Source organism: Perna viridis, chromosome 14 (genome assembly GCF_037379345.1).
Source record: "Perna viridis isolate PV_CMFRI_1.1 ecotype Kerala chromosome 14, ASM3737934v1, whole genome shotgun sequence".
NCBI classification, from domain to species: Eukaryota; Metazoa; Mollusca; class Bivalvia; order Mytilida; family Mytilidae; genus Perna; species Perna viridis.
This window is the reverse complement of record NC_142458.1, coordinates 9,616,858-9,637,715: the sequence shown is the minus strand read 5'-3', so window position 1 is coordinate 9,637,715 and position 20,858 is coordinate 9,616,858. Positions and strand designations below refer to the sequence as shown.

Sequence of the window (20,858 nt, the reverse complement as noted above, 5' to 3'; positions counted from 1 at the left end):
GATGCATTAAACTCATACCTCTAAATTATTTCATACTATCTTTTAGTGGAAAAAAATTGCTTTAAGATATTTCTTTTCAAGTAAATGTGAAATTGGTTAACCCAAATAACTAAACTTTTTCAAACTTTTCCGGATTTTTTTTTTTTGCACAAACTCACCACCCCTTCTTTTACACATTTTCTTATGATTTCGCAAAAAATCTAGTTTTGTTTGTTGGCTGTTATCTTAAAATTCTTTTACACAATAAGAGAAGGTAGTTTTCTGCTCTTTAAAGCATATTTAAGATAAATCCAAAAAGGTATAACATGAACTATATCCAACATTTTAGATAATCATTAACATATTATATAATCTCCAAACCAAAACTAATTATATAATCTCCAAAACTAATCCAATTATGATTAATCAATGATTTGTTGATGATTAAATGATTAAACGTACCTGGCAATGAGGGACTGTTCAATCTCTGGATAAATATCAGGCATGCTTATCAATCCCTCGTCATTAAAAACACAACTTGACCATTAATACTCAGATTGGATACTGATGAAAAACTTGAAATGACCATTAGCCAAGCATGTGACTAAAAACACACTTTGTGAATCATAGCATCTTAAACAAGAGTCCACTTAGTATCAGCTTATTTTTAATCATGTAAAAATATTACTGGTCAGTTGTCCAAAGCCACATGATGCAGGGGGTCAGAGGTCATAATAAGCGTGGCTGTATCAACAGATACATTTTATGCCCACTTAAGTTAAGTGGGACGTCCTAATATTTCGGCCAATGGTCAAAATCGATGGAGTGTCAAATCTATTTAAAATGTTTTGCATTTTTTTCACCAAAATGCCCAACTGCAATTGGACGTCAGCTAGCAAAATGAAAATTTAATAAATGGGTTTTAATGAATGCACTGGTCAAGCATAAAAATGGTCAGTAGAAATGATGGTCATCTTTACCAACAAAAGGTATAATTAAAGCTGACCCTTTGGCCATTGTTCGATTCATCTGATTTTTATTTTTAAAAATGATTTCTTTGTGTAACACCTGCCCTATGACATGGCCGTGAAGCATGTATAAAAGAGTGTCTCGACCTGGATGACATTTGGTCACCTTTTATTCAACATATGTCCAAAAAACTCCCATTATATTGTATCTTTTCATTATTTCATTTTTATTGCTTGAATGACCTTTATGAATTTAATGACAGTCCTTCTCCACCAGAAAAACAGTAATTTGATAACCTCTATAAAGATTTAAATGGTTGTTTGAATAGAAAATAAAACATGAGTTTTCAATAAAGTAACATTCTCCCTATTACAAAACTACAAAATTATGTAACAAAGATTACAACATCCACTTCTAATGAAAGGACTTGTATACATCTACTTAAAAGACCTATAATTATAATCCTAACCTTATTTTCTGCGGAAATCTAAGTAAAATAGATTTTCTAAAAACAAACAGAGCAAAGAAAGTTTTTTCTAAACTTTGTTTTCACAAGATAAGCCTTATTTTTAACACTAAAAATATACTGTGAAAGTACTTTAATTCATGAATACCAATTTTCATGGATTAGGAAAGAAACACAAGTTCATAGATTCTTGAATTTTTAGTTATGAGGTTTTCAGTATACACATCAATGGGATTCTCCTTTTCGTTGGGAACCAAATTTCGTGATTTGGCCTAACCACAAAATCACGAAAATTTGTACTCCACGAACAATAGTTCTTTCACAGTAACCAAACAATATAATACGTCAATCCAATAAAACCTGTCTAAACTGAACCCCTTCTGGACTAGTACTGTAGAATTTATTCTGTTTCAAAATATAATGAAGGAGGCAGACCTAAGGGAAGGGACACAACTCTTACAAATCACTGAAATGTTTGTATTCAGCATTTTAAGTATCAGTCTTGTATTTCATATTCCTGAGCAGGTGTACATCAAAACATGGAGGCTAAAAAATATAGTGCGCTTTCTTTTTGCCTTTTCCTGTTTTTGTTTCTTGACAAATGATAATTATTTTTCATAAAAAATACAGGGTAAATATCATGCTATGACACAATAAACTTGTTTTTGGGGAAAAACAGTATTTTCATGAAAAATAATGCTTCAGAAAAGAAGTCTATTTTATAAACTCAAGATAAAAGTGAAAGTAGAAAAAGTCTAATTTTTTTGTTTGACCTGTCCTCATGTACAAAAGTTTGTGCCTTTTTTTTCTAAAATGAACATAAAAATTATTTTTGACATTTCCTTAATGGAAAATTATGGTCAAAAGTTAGATTGAAACTCCTTGTCTATTTATTTTTTTTTTTAAATCATGAAAATTTAAGGTACACTATAGAAGCCTATGAGGCAAAGAATACAAGACTGAGACCTTTTACATCAACCTCATATAAGCAACAAGTAACTTCGATTGATTTCATTCTGTTTCAAATGAAAATTTGACAGGTTTTGGTGAAATTGAACATGATACATACATATCACTTATTTCAAGAGTTATGCCCCTTACCTTAGGTCTACCTCCTTGAAATTGTATGAAGGGACTTCAAAAAATGTCTGGTTTAGACAGGTTTTTGGTTTATGTACATTCAAAAGTTTCACTGCACTTACAAGTATGTTAATTAAATCAAGTTCTACTGTTGATTCTAGGTTCATCTATTCATAAAAAAAAACATTTTTTTTAAAAAAGCAAAAGGGCATCAAAGGCTCTTATTGGCCTAAAATACAAGTGAAATTTAATCTGCATGTGTTGGAAGTGTTAATTGTGAATTTAGACTGGAATCCAATACAATGAAGAAACAAAAAGAATTTCTGAAAAAAAATCTCCATAAAAAAACACAAGATTTCCTTAAATTTTCAGATTTTTTTTTTACATTTATGGGTTCATTTTCTGCTCATATTTCTGGTAAAGAGACAAGAACCAATAAGACTATACTTTGAATAATTCTTTTGTTATTATAATAGAGTCGATATTTTCACAAGATGTTATGTAAATGCATATTTATCAGATGGAAGGAAAATTTCACATGGAATTCATGCCAAAAAAAAAAAAACAGACAACATTCAAGGATAGATCAAATCCACATTAGCAACAAATGAAATAACCAGGTTTAAGAGGGAAATTCAACAATAAGATAAAATTTCGGATCAATTTGGATCATCCTCTTTCTAAAAACTTAAGCTAATTTTAAGGGTTGTCATTTCCTAAGCTTGTAAAAATTTCCTCCCTACAAAAAATCGAAAAACATGTCATGCACTTTAGATGAACTGGAAGTATTATTTTAAACCATATTAATACAATTGAAAGCACTTTATACATCAAAAATAAGGAGATAACTAGGACAAAAACACTTGAAATGAGACCCTCTTGACAGAAAAAGACGACTCAACACATTAAGATGAAAATTTTTTAAAACCACTTATACAAAGTCGCACGATATATTTATATCATTGTTTTTTAAATATGGTTTCCTGATTTGAAATTACTTTTTCCGATTTTGAAAGCCTCGCCTAGAATTATGACCAGACAGTTAGGTGCCATTTTATAAAATTTTATTCTTCATTTTCTGTTTTTAACATTTTTCTCATCTCAAGGGCAACCAAGGTCATTGAAACAGCTAAACAGTTATAGAATCCATTACAAGGCATGCGGCTCAGCTGGCCAGCAAAAGTTCACTACTTTCATTTACAACAATTAATAACAAATAAAATACACACTTTTCAACAGATTCCCCAGTACAAATGTACCCATCAAAATCCTCTCTCATATATTCCTGAATCAATCTCTTTCTCTAAACTCCTTTCCAAAAACCCTATTACCTTGACTCTTACCCTTTTCCCTTAATCCTATCTCATCAAATCTAATCCCATTCCCAATCCCCAAACTCCATACCCTGTTGCCGAAATTTCATTCTCTATGCCTTATTCCCTTAAATCACTGCCCTAAACCTTAATCCTATATCCAATCCCAGAACTCCATACCCTATACCTTTGTAATTTCATTAACTACATATATCTTATAAAAAACAATCCATTACTTACATTTTTTCCCCATTCTCTCTCCTGGGCTCAGGTTCATATCCATCTTTGTCTTCTATGTCGGTCTGTCTGTTAACCCCATTATTGGTCTCTTCATCTCTATAGTCCCTGTGTTCCAGTTCTTTCTCTTTGTCTCCATTACTTCTTCCATCATCTCCAAACCTTCTCCTATCTTCACCAAAACTTCTCCCATCTTCTCCATAACTTCTCCCCTTGTCTGCAAAACTTTGTCTTCTGAATGCCTCCCATTTTAACTTTTCCTGCTCTTCTCTGTCGAACAACTGTGAAAATGGTGGTCTTTCTTGAACAGACTTCTCTGAAACTTGATCAGCCGATTTCTTGCCAAACGATTCTGGGTACAAACTCTGCGAAACGTCTTCTTTTGGCTTGATGTAAGGACTTGGACCAAACGGATGACTGTCTTTCAAGAAACCTGTGTCTTCTTGAACTGAAATTAAATTTTCAGTTTTTAAAATTAGAATCCAGTTTTATGGATTATTTCATTAAAAAGCATATGTGTATAAGGGTATTACTTCTAAAAATTAAAGATCCATCTTGTAAATATTAATTGCAAATTATCTGCTATCCATTGTTCAAGTTATTTTTTTCCTCAACCAACCCTACCCCCCTCCCTTTTTTTTCCCTTTCTTCTACTTGAAAAAACACAAGAGGTAATGTTAGCCTTCTCCTTTGCATATCCATTGGATATCAGAAATAGACAGCATTTTGGGTGAACCCCTAATTTTTCTCTTTTTTTTAACATCAAACTCATATTTATTCGTAGTTTTTCAAACCTCATTTAATACTTAGTAAGTATCAGAAAATGGGAGACAACTCAATTTTGAATTACATTATATAAATTTTGAGGCTAACAATAAATTGTACAATTCATAAAATTATTAACAAATAAATTTTTCAATAAATATGATTTGTTTTTCACAGATTCAATAAAAGTGAACCAATGTGCCAGGTTTTATAACTATTTTTAATGTTTTTGTCACCTATGCCTTATTTTCAATAATAACATTTTTTTTTTCACACATGACTATTTCAAAATTAATAAACCCCCACCCCCCAGAGGTGAGAACACTAGTAAAAATATAAGAACAAATCAATGCTCAAAAACAATTTTCCATTCAACATAAGTTTGGAAAGATTTATTGCTTTGTTTTTGTATATCAACAAAAGTTCATAGGCACTTTTATTCCCTTAAACTCTCTCACAAAAATCAATTTTATCTGTGACTGCCACATGTAAAACTGCATTCCTATTGAAAAGGGGAAATTAGGAGTGCTGACAAAAATAAAACTTCAATTCTACGTCAAAAACATATTCAAAAACAAGTTTAAGACGTGTTTGTATCACTTTGTAACATTCGTAGTATCGTAACAATCATGCTATCGCTTTGTAAATATTTGCATATCAACGAAGCACTTATTGAACTTTTACGAGATCAAATAAATAGTATACTTAATATATTCTCCATCACACGTTGAAGAAAGGGTTTATTAATTCAAGGGAGTATACTGCTTTCGTGTTTTTATTAATCTAATTTATTTGAGAAAACACCATTATGGGTGTTTTCCTCTACAGCAGTGATAGAAAACAATCTATGACCCAACTAAAAAGAATGTTGATGTAAGGGTCAGGCTGACCATCTCTTTATTGATAGAAATATTGATTTTTGTACAACTCCTTTTCATTATCAAAGCAATGATTACATGCAAAGAGGTACCAACTGGGGTATCAATATGTCAATATTTTTTTCTAATGTGAACATTTATTATTTTTGAATATTATAAAACTGAAGCCACTTAATTCATTCGATATGTAAATACATGAACACAATATCAATTTTTATAGTGCTAAAAAATAATTTGAAACTTTTTAAAAATGAGTTTCCCCATTGGGACCCTAACATGCCAGCTGCCCCTCCAAAAAAACTGATGATTAACAGGGTTAGCTTGACCAGCAACTGAGGATCTTCTTTAAGTAATTTTTATGATGTTTATCTTAACCTTGTGTTAGCCATCAAACACAGTATTGCAATCACTGATAATAGTTTCCTGTTGGTGCCAAGGCTATGGATTTCTGGTCAGATGTACTTAGAAGTGAAATAAATTGGTAATAAAAAAATTGCCATCACTCAATAGAACTGTTTTTTGTGACTTCAGAGGTTAAACAGTACATTTTAAAAGAACTAAGGAGCATGCATTATTCTTGAACAAGTTCAGACCTTTTTTATCTATTTTTAAAAAGTGTAATTGTTCCAAAGGTTATTTTGGAAACAAAATTTTAAAAAAAAGTCAACTCTTTTCTTGTCAGCTGTATAAAAGAAAAAAAAAATTAGCCATGCAAAAAGAAATTCGTATCTTTTTTTTCCTTAAGCTAAAATAAAACTAAGAAAATCTGTGCAGTTTTCTCCAAATAAAAAACTTTTTTCAAATCATGACAAAAACCTTTTACTCACTTTGAAGCTCAAGTTTTTATTTGTTTTTAATTAATACAAACAATTTTAAATCAAGAAGTTCAAAGTTTGACTTTAAAATCAACATCAAAAAATTTAAAGAAACCAATATGAGAGTTCTTTGTGATGTCATCACTTAATCTGTGATTTGGTTTTGGTTGGCAAAAATTCCTTCAAGTGGCATGGGTCATCAAATTTAAATCATCATAATTTTTTCGTTTTTTAAGATAATTGAAAAAATCTTTTGGTTCCCTACACTGCCAATAAAACCCTTTTAACCATAGAATTTGCACATAAATAATCAGCGGTTAGACTATATGAGCATAAAATTAAAAAAAATAATTGTATGTGAAAAAAGAGGTTTACATATAAATATAATTTCAAATTTATTTTTCGTAAGAAAGAGTTATAAATTCCCATACAAAATATGAACTATTCTATCTAAATCAAACATTTTACAAAACCAAACTTGGATATAAAATAACAAAGTTTTGAAAATTGGGATTCTAAAATTAAATTGTCAATTGTTTACTTAGTTGTTTGCCAACCAATCTGACACACTTCTAATATGCAAATTAGTGAATATAAGATCTCTAATGAAGTTTGAGAACTTTCCTAAAAGGTACTCTTTTTAACATATGAAATTAGTAATTTCTATAACCTATACTTCATTTTCAAGTCCACCCTCCTTTATATAAACATATCATATCATTTCAAAAAAAAATATATAAAGCTAAGTTAATGCATTTCATAAATAATAAAAAAAACTCATGAATTGAACTCTCCCCTGTTTGCAACCTTCCTATAAAAGTATATTTTCTCAAGAGCAGATCCAGAGATTTTAAAAAAGTGGGTTGCAAAGAGATTCCAGGCAATTATTCGCTTTTTAGTCCAAAATTTGCCAACAAATAGGGGGGTCCAAACCAGAACATCCCTCCAATCCTCACTACTTTTAAAGTAACCCTTACACAAATGATTATACAAGTATGCCTTCTTTCTTTTTCACCTATCTATATATAACTGAACTTGTTAAGCAATAATTATCTCCCTTTCTTTTTCATCATTACACTTCCCATTTAACAATAGTGTAATTGGACAACCCATAAATGTCATAAAAAAATCCTTTTAAATCCTTTTTCTTCACCTTTTATTGTCCTAATTTGTACTTATAAACATTTAATTTACTTTTTCACGGTTGAGTGAACATTTTTAAAGAACAAGCTATTTTATGTTATTATGCAATCAGTAGACCCATTAGCCAGGTGGTGTGTCCAGAAAAAGTAGACCCTAAGGGAAAAAATTTCTACCAGTGGTCATTTTTTTGTCCAATCTGGACATTTTTGACAAGGGGCATTCATATTAACAGTTATAAGTGTGTAGAAAAATTAAAAGGCCATTTTTTGCTCACCTTGGACATATTTTTGACAGGGGACATTCATAAAAACAATTACGAGTGTATAGAAAAACATTAACACATCAACAAACAAGCATTTCTAATGAGGGAAGAGTGTGGTTTTTATCTATTAACTGTTATGAGTTATGGTCCTTGATGAGTTGAGTTATAGCCCCTGATGATAGTGGATCTTTTATAGATTTTTCATTTATGTTCATTTATTATTTTCTGTGTCAGTGTCACTTTGCTTATGGTGAAAACATCAGTTTTATTTACATATAGGACACAGGTGTGAAGCAAAAATTTGGAAACTAACTTTTTACAATTATTTCTTTAGTAAATTTCTTGTTTCTTAGTGATTTAAAAAACTAAAAACTAAAAAACAGAAATTAAAAAAGAAACCTGCTCTTATGAAAGTGATCCTTAAACTATAATTTTGAAAAAGTAGCCTTATCCATTACTAAAAAAAATAGAAAATTGCATACTTTTTTTTCACAAGACTGAAAATAGGGCAGAAATGGAAGGCTGTATACCATTCTGAAAATGTAACATACAAAAACATGGGATTTTTTAAATAGTTTGAACAAATGCCTTATAAAAGTGGTACTTAAAGGATTAATTACCAAAAAAAGAGAACATAAAAATATATCAAAAGATTTTTTTTGTTACATGTATCCACTTGTGTCACACTTCAAATAAAAAAGGCCACTTAACCAAAAAAGGCACGAGTAACATTTCAAAAGATGTACTTAATGGAATATATTCAAACAAAGGCTAGAAAACTGTTTCAAAGTATTCGTCACTTTTTAATGCACTTGTTAACTACAGGTAACAATTAGCCGTTGGCGACAAACAAATCGCTGATGTAACTAGCCATTAAAATACAAATTATTAATTATGGATGATCACTCTTTTTATCTCCATGTTTGGTCAGTTTCCATTGTCCATTGCAAATGGCATTAATAAAATCAATACTCTTGTCATTTTATTGTTCAAACCAACTGAAAATGAAGGGATGTTTTAATGGGAATAATAAAACAGAGGCCATTTGTGGTCATTACAAAGGATGTCATTTGCCATAAAAGCAGTTGTCATTTGGGTCCGGCTGTGATGCAATACTGTCCTCATTGTTAGGATACAGACTTTAATTAAAAATTTAGATACAATTGAATTTTTTTTTTCTTTTTATATTTCTGTCAATTTCATTCTTGGTCTTTTCAATTACAGGAATTGACCAAAACATCGCTGATCAGATGTTATCTGTTGATTCTTAAACCATTGATTTCAAGTAACATGTACTTTTAAATTATTCAATGAATTACGCTATTTCTAACATTACAATGCATCTATAAAATTATCAATACTACACAAAACAATATTGAAAAGTAAATACGTTTTTTATTATTATTATTCCTCAGATTAATAATTAAGTAGTAGTCTTTTTAAGAATTATGCAAATTCTGTAATATGTGACATATAACAAAAAAGGCTACACATTTTTATTTTCGTTATTAAGCTATAGGTTTGTATGATGAATCACTGCAATCTGTCTGCTCTTAGGGGATAATCCACATTGTAAATCCAACAGCTTCTATTGTATTTTAGTGACATTTACAGAGTTATCTCCCTTAAATTTGAATTCTACAGTACATTCTTTACATTTGTTATCTCCTGAGAACAAGGGTTATATGAAAAGGCACATGTTAATTTCCGTTTACTATCGCATTTTAAATAAAATATCAAAAATAAAAATGTACATGCTTTCCAACCATGAATCACATTTGCATGATTCTTAGCTGGAGAGCTACTTTAATAGGCTTAGTGTCCCTTAATGCAAACTGCAAGGTCCACAAAAACTTTAATTATTTCTTAAATGCATGTTACCTCAGCTCCATAGAAATTAACAAAGAAACATACTCATAGTTTATACAAGTAGAGCTAGCTTTTTAAACTTATAAAAAATAAATACTTCTTCCTCATGTGTCTAGCAGTTTAAGGATATTGTTTAAAATAACAATTACCCTTACATAGATGGTGAAAATTTTTTTTAAAAGTAGCATATAATTTCATGATTACAAGTTTAAAATCATTAGAATCTCTATCAAGAAATTTGATTGGCTATTGATCACCCCCTGTTGCTTGACAATGGATGTCCATTTCACTCATCAATTACCCTCACATGGTGGGAACTGAGGGCTAGTTATGATGCAACTTTGTCAGATGGTAATTTAATTAAAAACTTTTCAAGAGGTTAATTTTGTATTTCTTTTAATTCTGGTGTCAGAAAGGATAAGGGATGTCAAGAGCAGCCTATGGACATATGTTGCATTCTGATGTCATTGCTGTCAAGGAGTGTGAACTTTCTCTGAAGAGTTTCAACAGCCATAGAAAAATTAAATCTATTTTCAATTTTTCTGCAGCAAATGTTTTGCATGATATTTCATGCTTCATGTTTTGCCTTTGTTAAATGTTATGTTTATTTTTTAATGAATAACATAATACTTGTTGCAACATCAAAAGAAAACCAAAGATAGTTTTTACTACTTCCGAAAGCAAATCTATGGCAAGCCAAAGTCGACAAAAAACAGCATTTTCTAATATTACAAAATATTGATTTTTGTCCACTTTGGCTTGCCATACAAATATTTTGTTTTAATTATGTTTTTCTTCTTTTTATATTTGTACCTTGCTGTCTAATTTATTTCTATAATGTATTTTCTTCTTTTTTTTTTTTTGGTTCTTAAATTAGCATCATTTTTTGTATAGTTAAATTTTCGTACTGGTTGAAAAAAAATACATGCTTTTCAATTCTTTTTTCATTAAAAATAAATTTCATTCTTCTTCTTCTAAATCATTTTTTACATTTTCAAACCAACCTTATAAACAAAATTAAAATATTTAACAATAGCAAAAATCAAATTTGAATTTTTTTTTCAATTTTCTTTTTTTAGCTAATTATAGTTAAAATTCTTGTCTAAATTTTTTTGTGCACATTTCAAGAGATAAACATGTACCAGTAATACAAATCATCCCAATACATGTATTTCTATTTTTCATGAGAAGTAGAAGAAGATCTCGGAAGCCCATAAGAACCGGAAAACATTAAAAACTTCTTAAATCATCAAAACTGAAAGCACTGTAAAACATTTCAGACCTTTTCAGAAGGTGTGAAATATTCATGATGGAACACAAAAACAACAAAGGCACTTCAAAAAGTCCATCAAATTCTCATTAGCGCAGATTATAAAAATGACAGATTCTAAAATCAAAAATTCTCTCTGGAGTTTTACATAACAAAGTGGGACAGCCAACCTGTGACATAAATTATTAATATTTTATGGCTGGTCATTTATGGCAAAAATGATGGCCATGGACAAACATTAGCATTAATTGGAATTTCAGCGTGAAAGATATGATATGTAAAATGCCCCTGGTAAAAATGTCATCAGAGTAAGTGTGACATTCTACAATTACCTTTTTAAATTTGACACTTCGCAAAGTACCGGGACATCTAATATGTCAGATGGCGGAGATAAAATAGCCGTCCTTTTTGGGTGTTCTTGTACAATACACTACAAGTCTCTATTTTTTCATTATCAGATCATAAACATCTTAAGGCAGTTGTCAAAATCTTTTTCTATTTTTACATAATTGAAATACACAACTAAAAAAAACATTTTTTATCATAGAATATCTGTTTTTTTTTCTGACAGGGTGTTTTTTAAAACCATTATAGGCCTTATTATTCGTTATCTTCCATCTTCAATGCTTATTTCAATACTTATTTCAATTCTATGTGAATGATTAACACAACTTTCCAGTAAAAATCTTTTTTGGGGGGAGAGGGGGTAGGGGTAGGGAGGATTTCTTACACTTTAAGGCTTTTTCATTAACAAACTGAAGATATCCTTCGGCAAAAGTCAAACTACCGATCTCCATGTACCATTATACATCTACTTTTCGTATTTATGGCTTTTTCTATCAAAAGGATCTTTAATCAATTTCATGATTTAATGAGAAAGGATTTTAATCTTTTCACTGTTGACATATACAATATATGGTCATAGGAGGCAGACCCTGCGTTGCCCCTAAAAATCACAATTTTTGTCACCAATTCTTAATTTTCACAAAGTCTACTCCTAAAAATGTTCTTGCCAGGCTTCACATGATCATTTTTAAAATTCTATTTACAAAAACATTTTCTACTGAAATGAAAACATCAGCAATGACTATTACATGCAGTAATTTCTAAATTGACAAAACATTAAATTATATAATTTACATGGCCATTCCACTTCAATACATATTAAATATTGACAGTTTTCAGATGTTTTCCATCCATCTGAATTTTTCAAAACAATCCCAAGACTCTGTTTGTTTAGTTCAAATGAAATATCATTCTGAACAAACTGCTACAGCAGACAACAAATGTGAAAGAGTGTAATAATGTCACACCTCCTTCTCATCAACAGGAAGTGGAGGAGTTCCTGTGTTGAGGTTGAGGAGCTCAGAGACAGTACAATGTGCATGAGGATAAAGCCTTTTACTCATTAACTTTTTATAGTGGGGGAAGTCCACTTTTTCATGGTAGGAGACATCAGGGAGTGCCTATGGTGAAGATCCCTATGCATATCAACTTTTTTGTTTTGGAAGTACAGAAAAGCTAAATGTACAAATGTTGCTTATGTTTGAAAGAAAACTTTTCTAATTCAGTCACAAACAGCTTAAAATACAATGCATGAAGAATCAACCCTCTGCTCATCATTTCTCCATAGAATCACTTTTCATGGTGGAACAGGAAGATTAGCCCACTTTGCATGTTAGAAGTGCACTGTCCATGGTGGAAATATATTCCAGAATAAATCAGATTTAATCAGGTTGACAAAACATTGAAACTGTTTAAGAGGGACTTTAAAAAGTGTCTGGTTAAAACAGATTTTCAGACCGTTCAGGGTTGGTTTGGAAAAGTTTCACTGTAGTATACAAGTTTTTGTCTAAAATGTCAAGATGACCCATAACTTGACCATCATTTTAAATGTCAGAATTGTTTAACCGATCTTTTTATCTTTTGAATACATAGGTATCCTGTAATCTTGTTGTTGACGATCCTTGTTTTTCAATATAAATTTTTAAAATCTTATTTATCAAAGTCTCATTTTGTATACTATCAAATTAGTCATAATCAATGTTTATCACAGCATTTTTGTTTGTTTTCCATCTAAAACATTTGGTATTGAAAAGTCAAATCAAATTCCACAATCACTTTGATAGTTTGCTAAAAACATTAATCCACTTTGAAAGTTGGGTTTGTCCAAATACCTAATCCAGTACATGTTGTTGAGAAAAACCAAAATATTACGTAACCTTTGTGGTCCTGGCATTACTTTATCTATTTGACAGGTCCTCTGTGAAATCTGTTGTCAGGGAGAAAAAATAATCCCCACTAATGAAAGCTGAACACAGAAAAATGAACATTTTGACTATCCCATTATAACTATAGATCAAAGACTTTATTTCATATCATGTGACAAATCTAAATTTTAAAATATTGGTATCAGTTTTTTCACAACATATTTTGATCTCTGCAATACAATTGGGCAACACTTTCAGCATTTTCCATGTTTGCAACATTAATCAGAAGAATATTTGAGCCTTTTAGATAAATGCAATATTAAATAATTTTCAAGCATAAATGTTAATAAACTTTTATGAAATTAAAATTTTGAATTTTGATATTGCAATCATCCTGAAAGTTTAATTACATGTACAATGCACAATGAGTCATAAACTTTAAGAAATTTTCAAAAAGCTTTGATCACAAATTAAGCAAGTAGTTATATTCTTTATTACACTAATGCAGTGATTAAAGGAATTAAGTACTTCTCTGTCTAAGAATCTGGCAAATGTATATAAGGTGTGGCACATGAAGAAGAAAAAACGCTGAGATTTTATTACATTTACCAATTAATTATATCTGATAACCACCAGAAATAACCATCAAAGTGTTTGTAAAATTTGCCTTTTTAAGATATTTGTAAGTCAAATTTAGCTGAAATGCACTACGAAAAATGGCGGGAAAATTTTCCTGCGCTTTTTCTTTATATAAGCAATCAAAAAATATCTATGTCACAGATGCTTGAACAGTCTTAGTCAAAATTTCTTATTTTGATGGGGCATTTTCAGCTGAAATGTGATCAAAGGCACATGGTCCTCTCTCACACCAATCACTGTGTGACATGTTTAAACTATTCTACACCATTCAAAACCCTAATAATTTAAGTTAAAAATAAAAACTTTTGAGTAGAATCATCCAATTTCAATGATAAATGCACACAATAATTTCTTAATTCAGTGTATATCAAATTTACAGGTATTGCATATTACCAAATTTTATATAACAAGGGGCAGATTCAAAAATTCTGAAAAGGGGGTTAAGATCTAAAAATGGTTCCAGGCCATAATTTCCTAATCATTTATACAAATTTTCCACAAAATAAACAAAATTGTCCAAAAAAAAGGGTAAGAGGTCCAAATCCAAGAACCTCCCCCATCAGGATCCTCCAATGTGTGGTTTTGCCCTACCTTTGTGCTTCCAGAAAGATAATCCAATAAGCATTGTAACTGAAGGAAATAAACGATTCCAGAAACTTCTATAACTTTTCGATTCAAAAATCTACCGAAAGTTGGAAAAAGTTTTTGATTTTCTACAAAACATCACGACTCTGTCCAAACTTTGCCTAGAGCATTGGTCAGTTAGTCATATTATGGAACTGAACGATTTTTTAACCACTCATTTTTTTCTGCATTACGTAGAATCTGACATAACTGAACTTTACTTCACTTGTCCAGGAGAAAGTTTTCTTCTTGTTTGTCTCTTTTTAATCCTTCTTTATACATGTACATCCACCTAAATAATATTTTAATGGAATAAAATTTCCATAAATAAAAAGAATGGGTACGGTGAGTTAAGAAAACAACCCAACCTATTAACTCCAAAAACATAATGTAAACTGAAAGTGCAAACGAAACAAGACATACAAAGTCAGAAATTCATAACTTGAGAACGAATACATACCTGTTAACCCTTCCTCTTTAGGAGGGAGACTCCCTCTTTGAGAAAGTCTCCCAGATGGGAGACTAGAATCTCCCTCTCTCACAAATTTCTCCCACAAAATCTCCCTTTAGGAATAGCAGAAAATTTGCACAAATTATGTTCTAAATGGCTTATTAGACTTATAATCACGTAAATACAATGTTTATGTTATAATTAAAATCATCGAGAAAGAATCAACAAATAATTAATCCTTTTGTTAATTATTCAAATATTGATTAGAAATCCTTTGTAAATTTATCAGGTTATCATAGATTTTATACCTGTCTCTTACATTTGTATTTTGATTTCTAGCAAAATTATCCTTTTTCTGTTTAAAAGGTCATCAAGCTCAATCTCTCTTAGAAAAACCTGAAAAGAAGGAAATCTCCTTCTTTGAGGCATTCAAAAAGTTAACAGGTATGAGAATTAAAAAAATGTGGTGGGTTAAAGTACTTTGGTGTGATCACAATCCTCCACCTCATATGAATACTGGCATTTTCCTTAAGCAAAATTATCTCAAAATAAAGTTAACTTTCCTATGTATTCCATGATTATTGGGTTTTGTTTTTATATAATGCATTGATTTCATTTTTTTCTAGAAGACACATAGGGAGCTTTGAAAATTACACTTAAGTCAGCCAGCACTCCTATTAAAATGTCATGTTATTGCCTATGTGTAAAACCTAAAACAACAAATAGGGAGCTCTGAAAATTACTTTTACACGTAAGTCAGCTAGCACTCCTATTAAAATGTCATGTCATTGCCTATGTGTAAAATCTAAAAACAGCAAAATATTTAACAAACTTTCTATTTCAATTTTTTTGCTACTTGAGTGAAAAAGATGAAAAAGAGCAGCCCAAATTGTTCCTGATTAAAACGGAAAAAAAACTGGAAACCACCACAATGGCCCTTCCTTTGTATATGTTAAAATCTACTATTGCTTCATTTGGAAACTTTCTATATCTTTGCAAGAAAATCAATTTGAAAAATTGCTTAGAAAAGGATTGGAGCCAGGAACCTTATGAAATGGCCCATCTACAATATATGGTCATGATTAATATACAGATTTGTAGAATTTCAAAACTTTATTGAATTACTGATACTTGTGTATTATTTGTAAATTTGAGATATACTTCTTTGCAATGAAATCAAACTGATTGATTGATTGTTGGGATTTAATGCCCAAGCAGCAATATCTCAGCTATATTCAGGCGATGAAATCAAACTGAAAAAGTGCTCCAAAAACGAATACAGCCAGGAACCACTGAATTGGCCCCAATTATTACAAAATTTCAAGACATTTTTCCATACCGATACATGTACATGAGTATTACTGATATACTGTAAACTTTAAAATGTCCTACTGAAAATCACATTTCAGGACCTGAGTTTAGGGGTTTTTGACTCACATCCTTTATAACCAAATTAAAAACAGATCATAAATTCATCTATAGTAGAAACACTAAGAGAATGTACATGTACCTTAACAAATTAAAAATCTCTCCAAAAAAATTTCTTAAAAACATGTTTAGTGAAATTCAATACAAAATAATTACTAAATGCAGTAACTGTAAAATGAATTATTACATTTAATATTTACAGTTTGCAATATGGATACTTCTTTTTTAGAACAGACAAATTCTATAAGAAATATTGCAGAAGCGAATGGTCTGATAAAACAATATTGCATTACTACTACCGGTATATGCAATAATTGAAAACTTAGAAATTATTGCAAATGAAATTGCATTTGCAAAATGGGCTCTTAAATTAAAAAAAACAATGAACCAATCACATATAAATTAAGCACAAGCATTTGCTAAAATTTTACAATATTGCAAGTACCCGTTACTAAATGGACCTCAATAAAAAAATAATAAAATAACTCCTCATGCATAAAACCCTGTAAATAAACCATGTCAACAGGTCACTATCTTATTATCTGGAGAATATATTCACCACCTTGGGAAAAACAAATATATAGTTACCAGTAGGTTTGTTAGTGAATTATCTATTTTTTATATCTTGTGAAAACCTCATGATAAGATCATTAATCTTGTAAAAGATTGTACATACAGATTTTAATAGTCTATTATGCAATTCTATAATGTTTTCACTATAACTGTTATAAAGGTCAAACATGAACCATGGTGTTAATTTCATTATTTCCAACTGAGGATGAAGTCACTTTCTTTTAAACTGTAGGAACTATTATTCAATTTTTAATGTGGAATTGGCAAGAAGGGGAAATCTTTCTCTTTTTTTGTTTTTTTTTTTTCATGATAAAATCTTTGATTAAAGAATTTATTTAAACACTGTAGAATTTTAAACCTGAACATAAAAGTCCATTTTGAAAAAAAAATGCATTTCATAAATGAATCAATTTTTTCTGTGTTTTAAGAATTAACATTGAGGAAGAGTTTCATTTTCTTGTTACATGCAATTTTAAAATACATGTACACAGTTCTGGATGTTTTTAAAAAACACAAGAACCATGAATCATATCCTAAATTCCTCAATGCATTAAAAAAAGAAATCAAATTAATTTTCTTTCATATAGTTTAAAGAAAAAAAACATAAATTTCTAAAAACATACTTCACCTTCTGTAAAACGGCTTTTCTTAAATTATCAAAATGACATTTTAATATGTTAAACATGGTGTTAGCACCCATATCTCAAGATGACTTTTCCTGTGAATAATTCTATAATTGGGGTTTTATCATTGCTACATGTAGGTCATACAAATTATGATTTAACAATCATCCAATCTGTGTCAAGGGCAATTAATTGATATTCCTTAATTCAGATTATGAATTTCTCACTTTTTAAGAGTTGAATCCAGGATTTCACGTTTATGGGAGAGTCAATCAAAGTAAAGGCTAAGTTGATGCAAGAAAATGTTGTTGGATAGAATTTGTGAGAAATCAAATTTTCATGCAAAAAAAACCCACATTTTTCCCCAGTGTTAGGAACATGTAAGCTGGGTCCACCCCTTTGAATTTGGGCCTGTTTTTCACATCTCTATTATTCATCTCCAGTACTTAGCAAAATTTTACATTTAAGTCCTTTTCCTAAAAGACCAGAATTCTAATTTAAAAACCTTAAAGCTCTGAATTATAAAGGGTGATAAAAATTTACCAAGTTCTTTTTTAGCAAAGTACTTACTTATTTCTCATAAGAAAATACATGTATGATGTTGACAGATTTATTCTATTTAATGAAAGGTTCACATTAACCAATAGAAGAGCAAAAACACACCTTTTTCTAAACCATATACATGTACAAATTATACATGTAGATTTACATGTACATGTATTTTTAAACCAAATATAACTTTTATACTTTGTTATGAGCAATTTTTGGAATTAAATTCACTGTTATATAATATTTTTAATCAAAATTTGACCTACATGTACATGTAAATCTCTTCTTTACCATTTCTTTTAAAATAAAAAAAATTATAAAAATGTACATGTATTTCAAAACCGAGCCATTAACTCTTAGATGCACTACTCATCAATCAGATGTCAGCAACTTATTTCAAAGCATTCCCTGTTTTTCATACCTACATGTAATATTTCATTAAAATCAGACTTACATCACAGCAATATTAAAACATATGCACAGTTGTTCACAGTGGACAAAAGCTAAAATTACCAAATTTATTTCACATATTCATATACAGGGCAAGAGTTTCAAAAACCCAACCCAAAATTCCAACCAATTTTTAACACTTGGGCAATTGGTTCAATGATGGGCTCAGGGTGTCAAAGTGTTCACAACACTCCATTAGAGACAGTTAACTACACAATGAGAACCATTGATCGCTTTAAATAAATTAAATATTAAGGTGCTACACCAACTGTGTAAGGTCTAAGCTCTTCAATTGGAAAGGTTAAAAAGCCTGCTATGAAATTATAATCTATTCAAATAACACCCTTTTGAGAATATGGTTTTATAAAAACAACTATTTTAAACTAATTTTCTAAAATTCATGAAACAGATGGTTTTTTTTTCTTTTTAGCATTTTGTCCAAAAAAATAAATATAAAATAAGGTTTTTTTTTCCTATCATAGTTTGTTTTTAAACTTCAATAACCTTTATTCTATTATTTTTCATAATTTAGATTTATGACTTAAAAGATATCATAAATTTAAATTGTGAAAAATCAAAATGTTCAGGTATATTAAAATACACATTCAAATCACATAGCCTAAATCATACTTAAACAATTAAAACTCCAAGAATTTTTGCACTTCAATTAATGATGATTTTTAAATGCTAAACTCACATTTGATATTAACAGACAAACTTATGTAATACATAACATCAACAGTTTAAAAATAACATTAACATGCAAACAGGGCTATACTGGCTAACTACACAGGTAATTTCTTGTCCAAGTCTTTTCTACAAAACATGCTCAGTATTACATAACTCATGCATTAAAAAATCATGTAAGAAAAATTCTCAAACCTTTGGATTGCAGAGTATATGCTTGGGCAGCTGTCTCTACTTCCATTTTCAAAACTTTTTCCTCTTCCAACCCTGGACCAGATCAAAATGACACAAAAACAATGTGTGTTTATCTAAGTGACCACTGGTCAACTTTAGTATGTCATATTAAACTTCAATGGCATTCCCTTTTTTTACACAACTCATAAAACTTAAGTGGTATAAAACTCTGTGTTTGCTCTCTTGTCCTAAATAAATATAAGTAAACATCATCAATAGAATATAGCTTTTCTACCCTGGTATGAAAAATTAACTGACCATGGATGGTTACATAATACTTTGGACAGGTCCATTATCCTTTGGCCTGAGGGGGTGGAGGCAGTGAAACTTTTCTAATTAATGAATCAATGATAGTGAAATTGACAAGGGAGATGAAGTAGGGTTTTCATTGGTCAGCTGCAAGGTGATTGGCAACATGTTCATTTCTAAGATTTCTTGATGAGAAACAAAGATTGCATTCTAAAACAATGCATAAATATACTTTATATTAAGCAGATTCACAAAAACTCAGATTACTTGGAAATTATTCTGTTGAAAGTTCTTACATATGCTAGAAACTTTATTACTAGAGTGAATGCTATGGATCTAATAAATAAAAATTGCAATTGCATTTTAGCAATTTTATAAAATGTTATAAAATGCAATCAAATCAAGATATATTTCTACAGAGGAAATTTTTGTTGAGGTTTATAAAATATTTAATCTAAACCTGAGACTTGGTTCTCTTGACATAAGAACAATACACATATTTAAAAAGTAACTATTCTTTAAAAAAAAATATTAAATTAAGATATTATGCAAAAGGTGTACTTAGTGAGAAAAGCATATGAATCCATAATTTTTATATTGTGCTTCTATAATTTTTTTTTTTTTTTTTGCAAGAAGCATTCACTAAATAAAATTTAAACTTGTGCTCTACAAAAATGTGCATTAAATACCATGCAATATATTTTGTAGTTGTATATATGTAATGCAAGAAAAAGTACATGTAAGCATTTTATTTATGTATTAATTAATCATTTGTTTAATAATTTATTTTCCAGATATGGAAAAATCTTGTCAAATACATGTAAGAAAAGTTCATATTTTACATTAGACAAAGGCTGAAATGTATTTAACTGAGCAAAAAAAAGATAATTCTTTTAATTAGCAGAACTATAAGATAAAACATTAAAATAAATCGATACTAGAATTCAATATTAACAATTTTTTTTATAATTTCTAGTAAAACTGAAAACAAAAGAAACAAAAGGCTAATATGGTAAAAGGAAAGAACATTTATCTATGTTTTTTTTTCAAAATTTATTATGGAACAGATTTGTTTTTCTTTATTTTGTTAAAAAT

At 29.8% G+C, this 20,858-nt stretch overlaps 1 protein-coding gene across 1 annotated transcript in view; it reads right to left on the bottom strand.

Annotated features, from left to right (window-relative positions):
- LOC148598144 (uncharacterized) overlaps positions 1-19,590 on the bottom strand; it is a 59,260-nt gene extending 39,670 nt beyond the window's left edge. The window contains exons 1-2 of the mRNA XM_088560494.1: positions 19,476-19,590; positions 4,048-4,492 (exon numbers count right to left, since the gene is read on the bottom strand). Coding sequence (XP_088416620.1) covers positions 4,048-4,492; positions 19,476-19,521 — 491 coding nt within the window. The 5' untranslated portion in view covers positions 19,522-19,590. The remainder of the gene's footprint in view (positions 1-4,047; positions 4,493-19,475) is intronic.
- Positions 19,591-20,858: the final 1,268 nt, after the last annotated feature.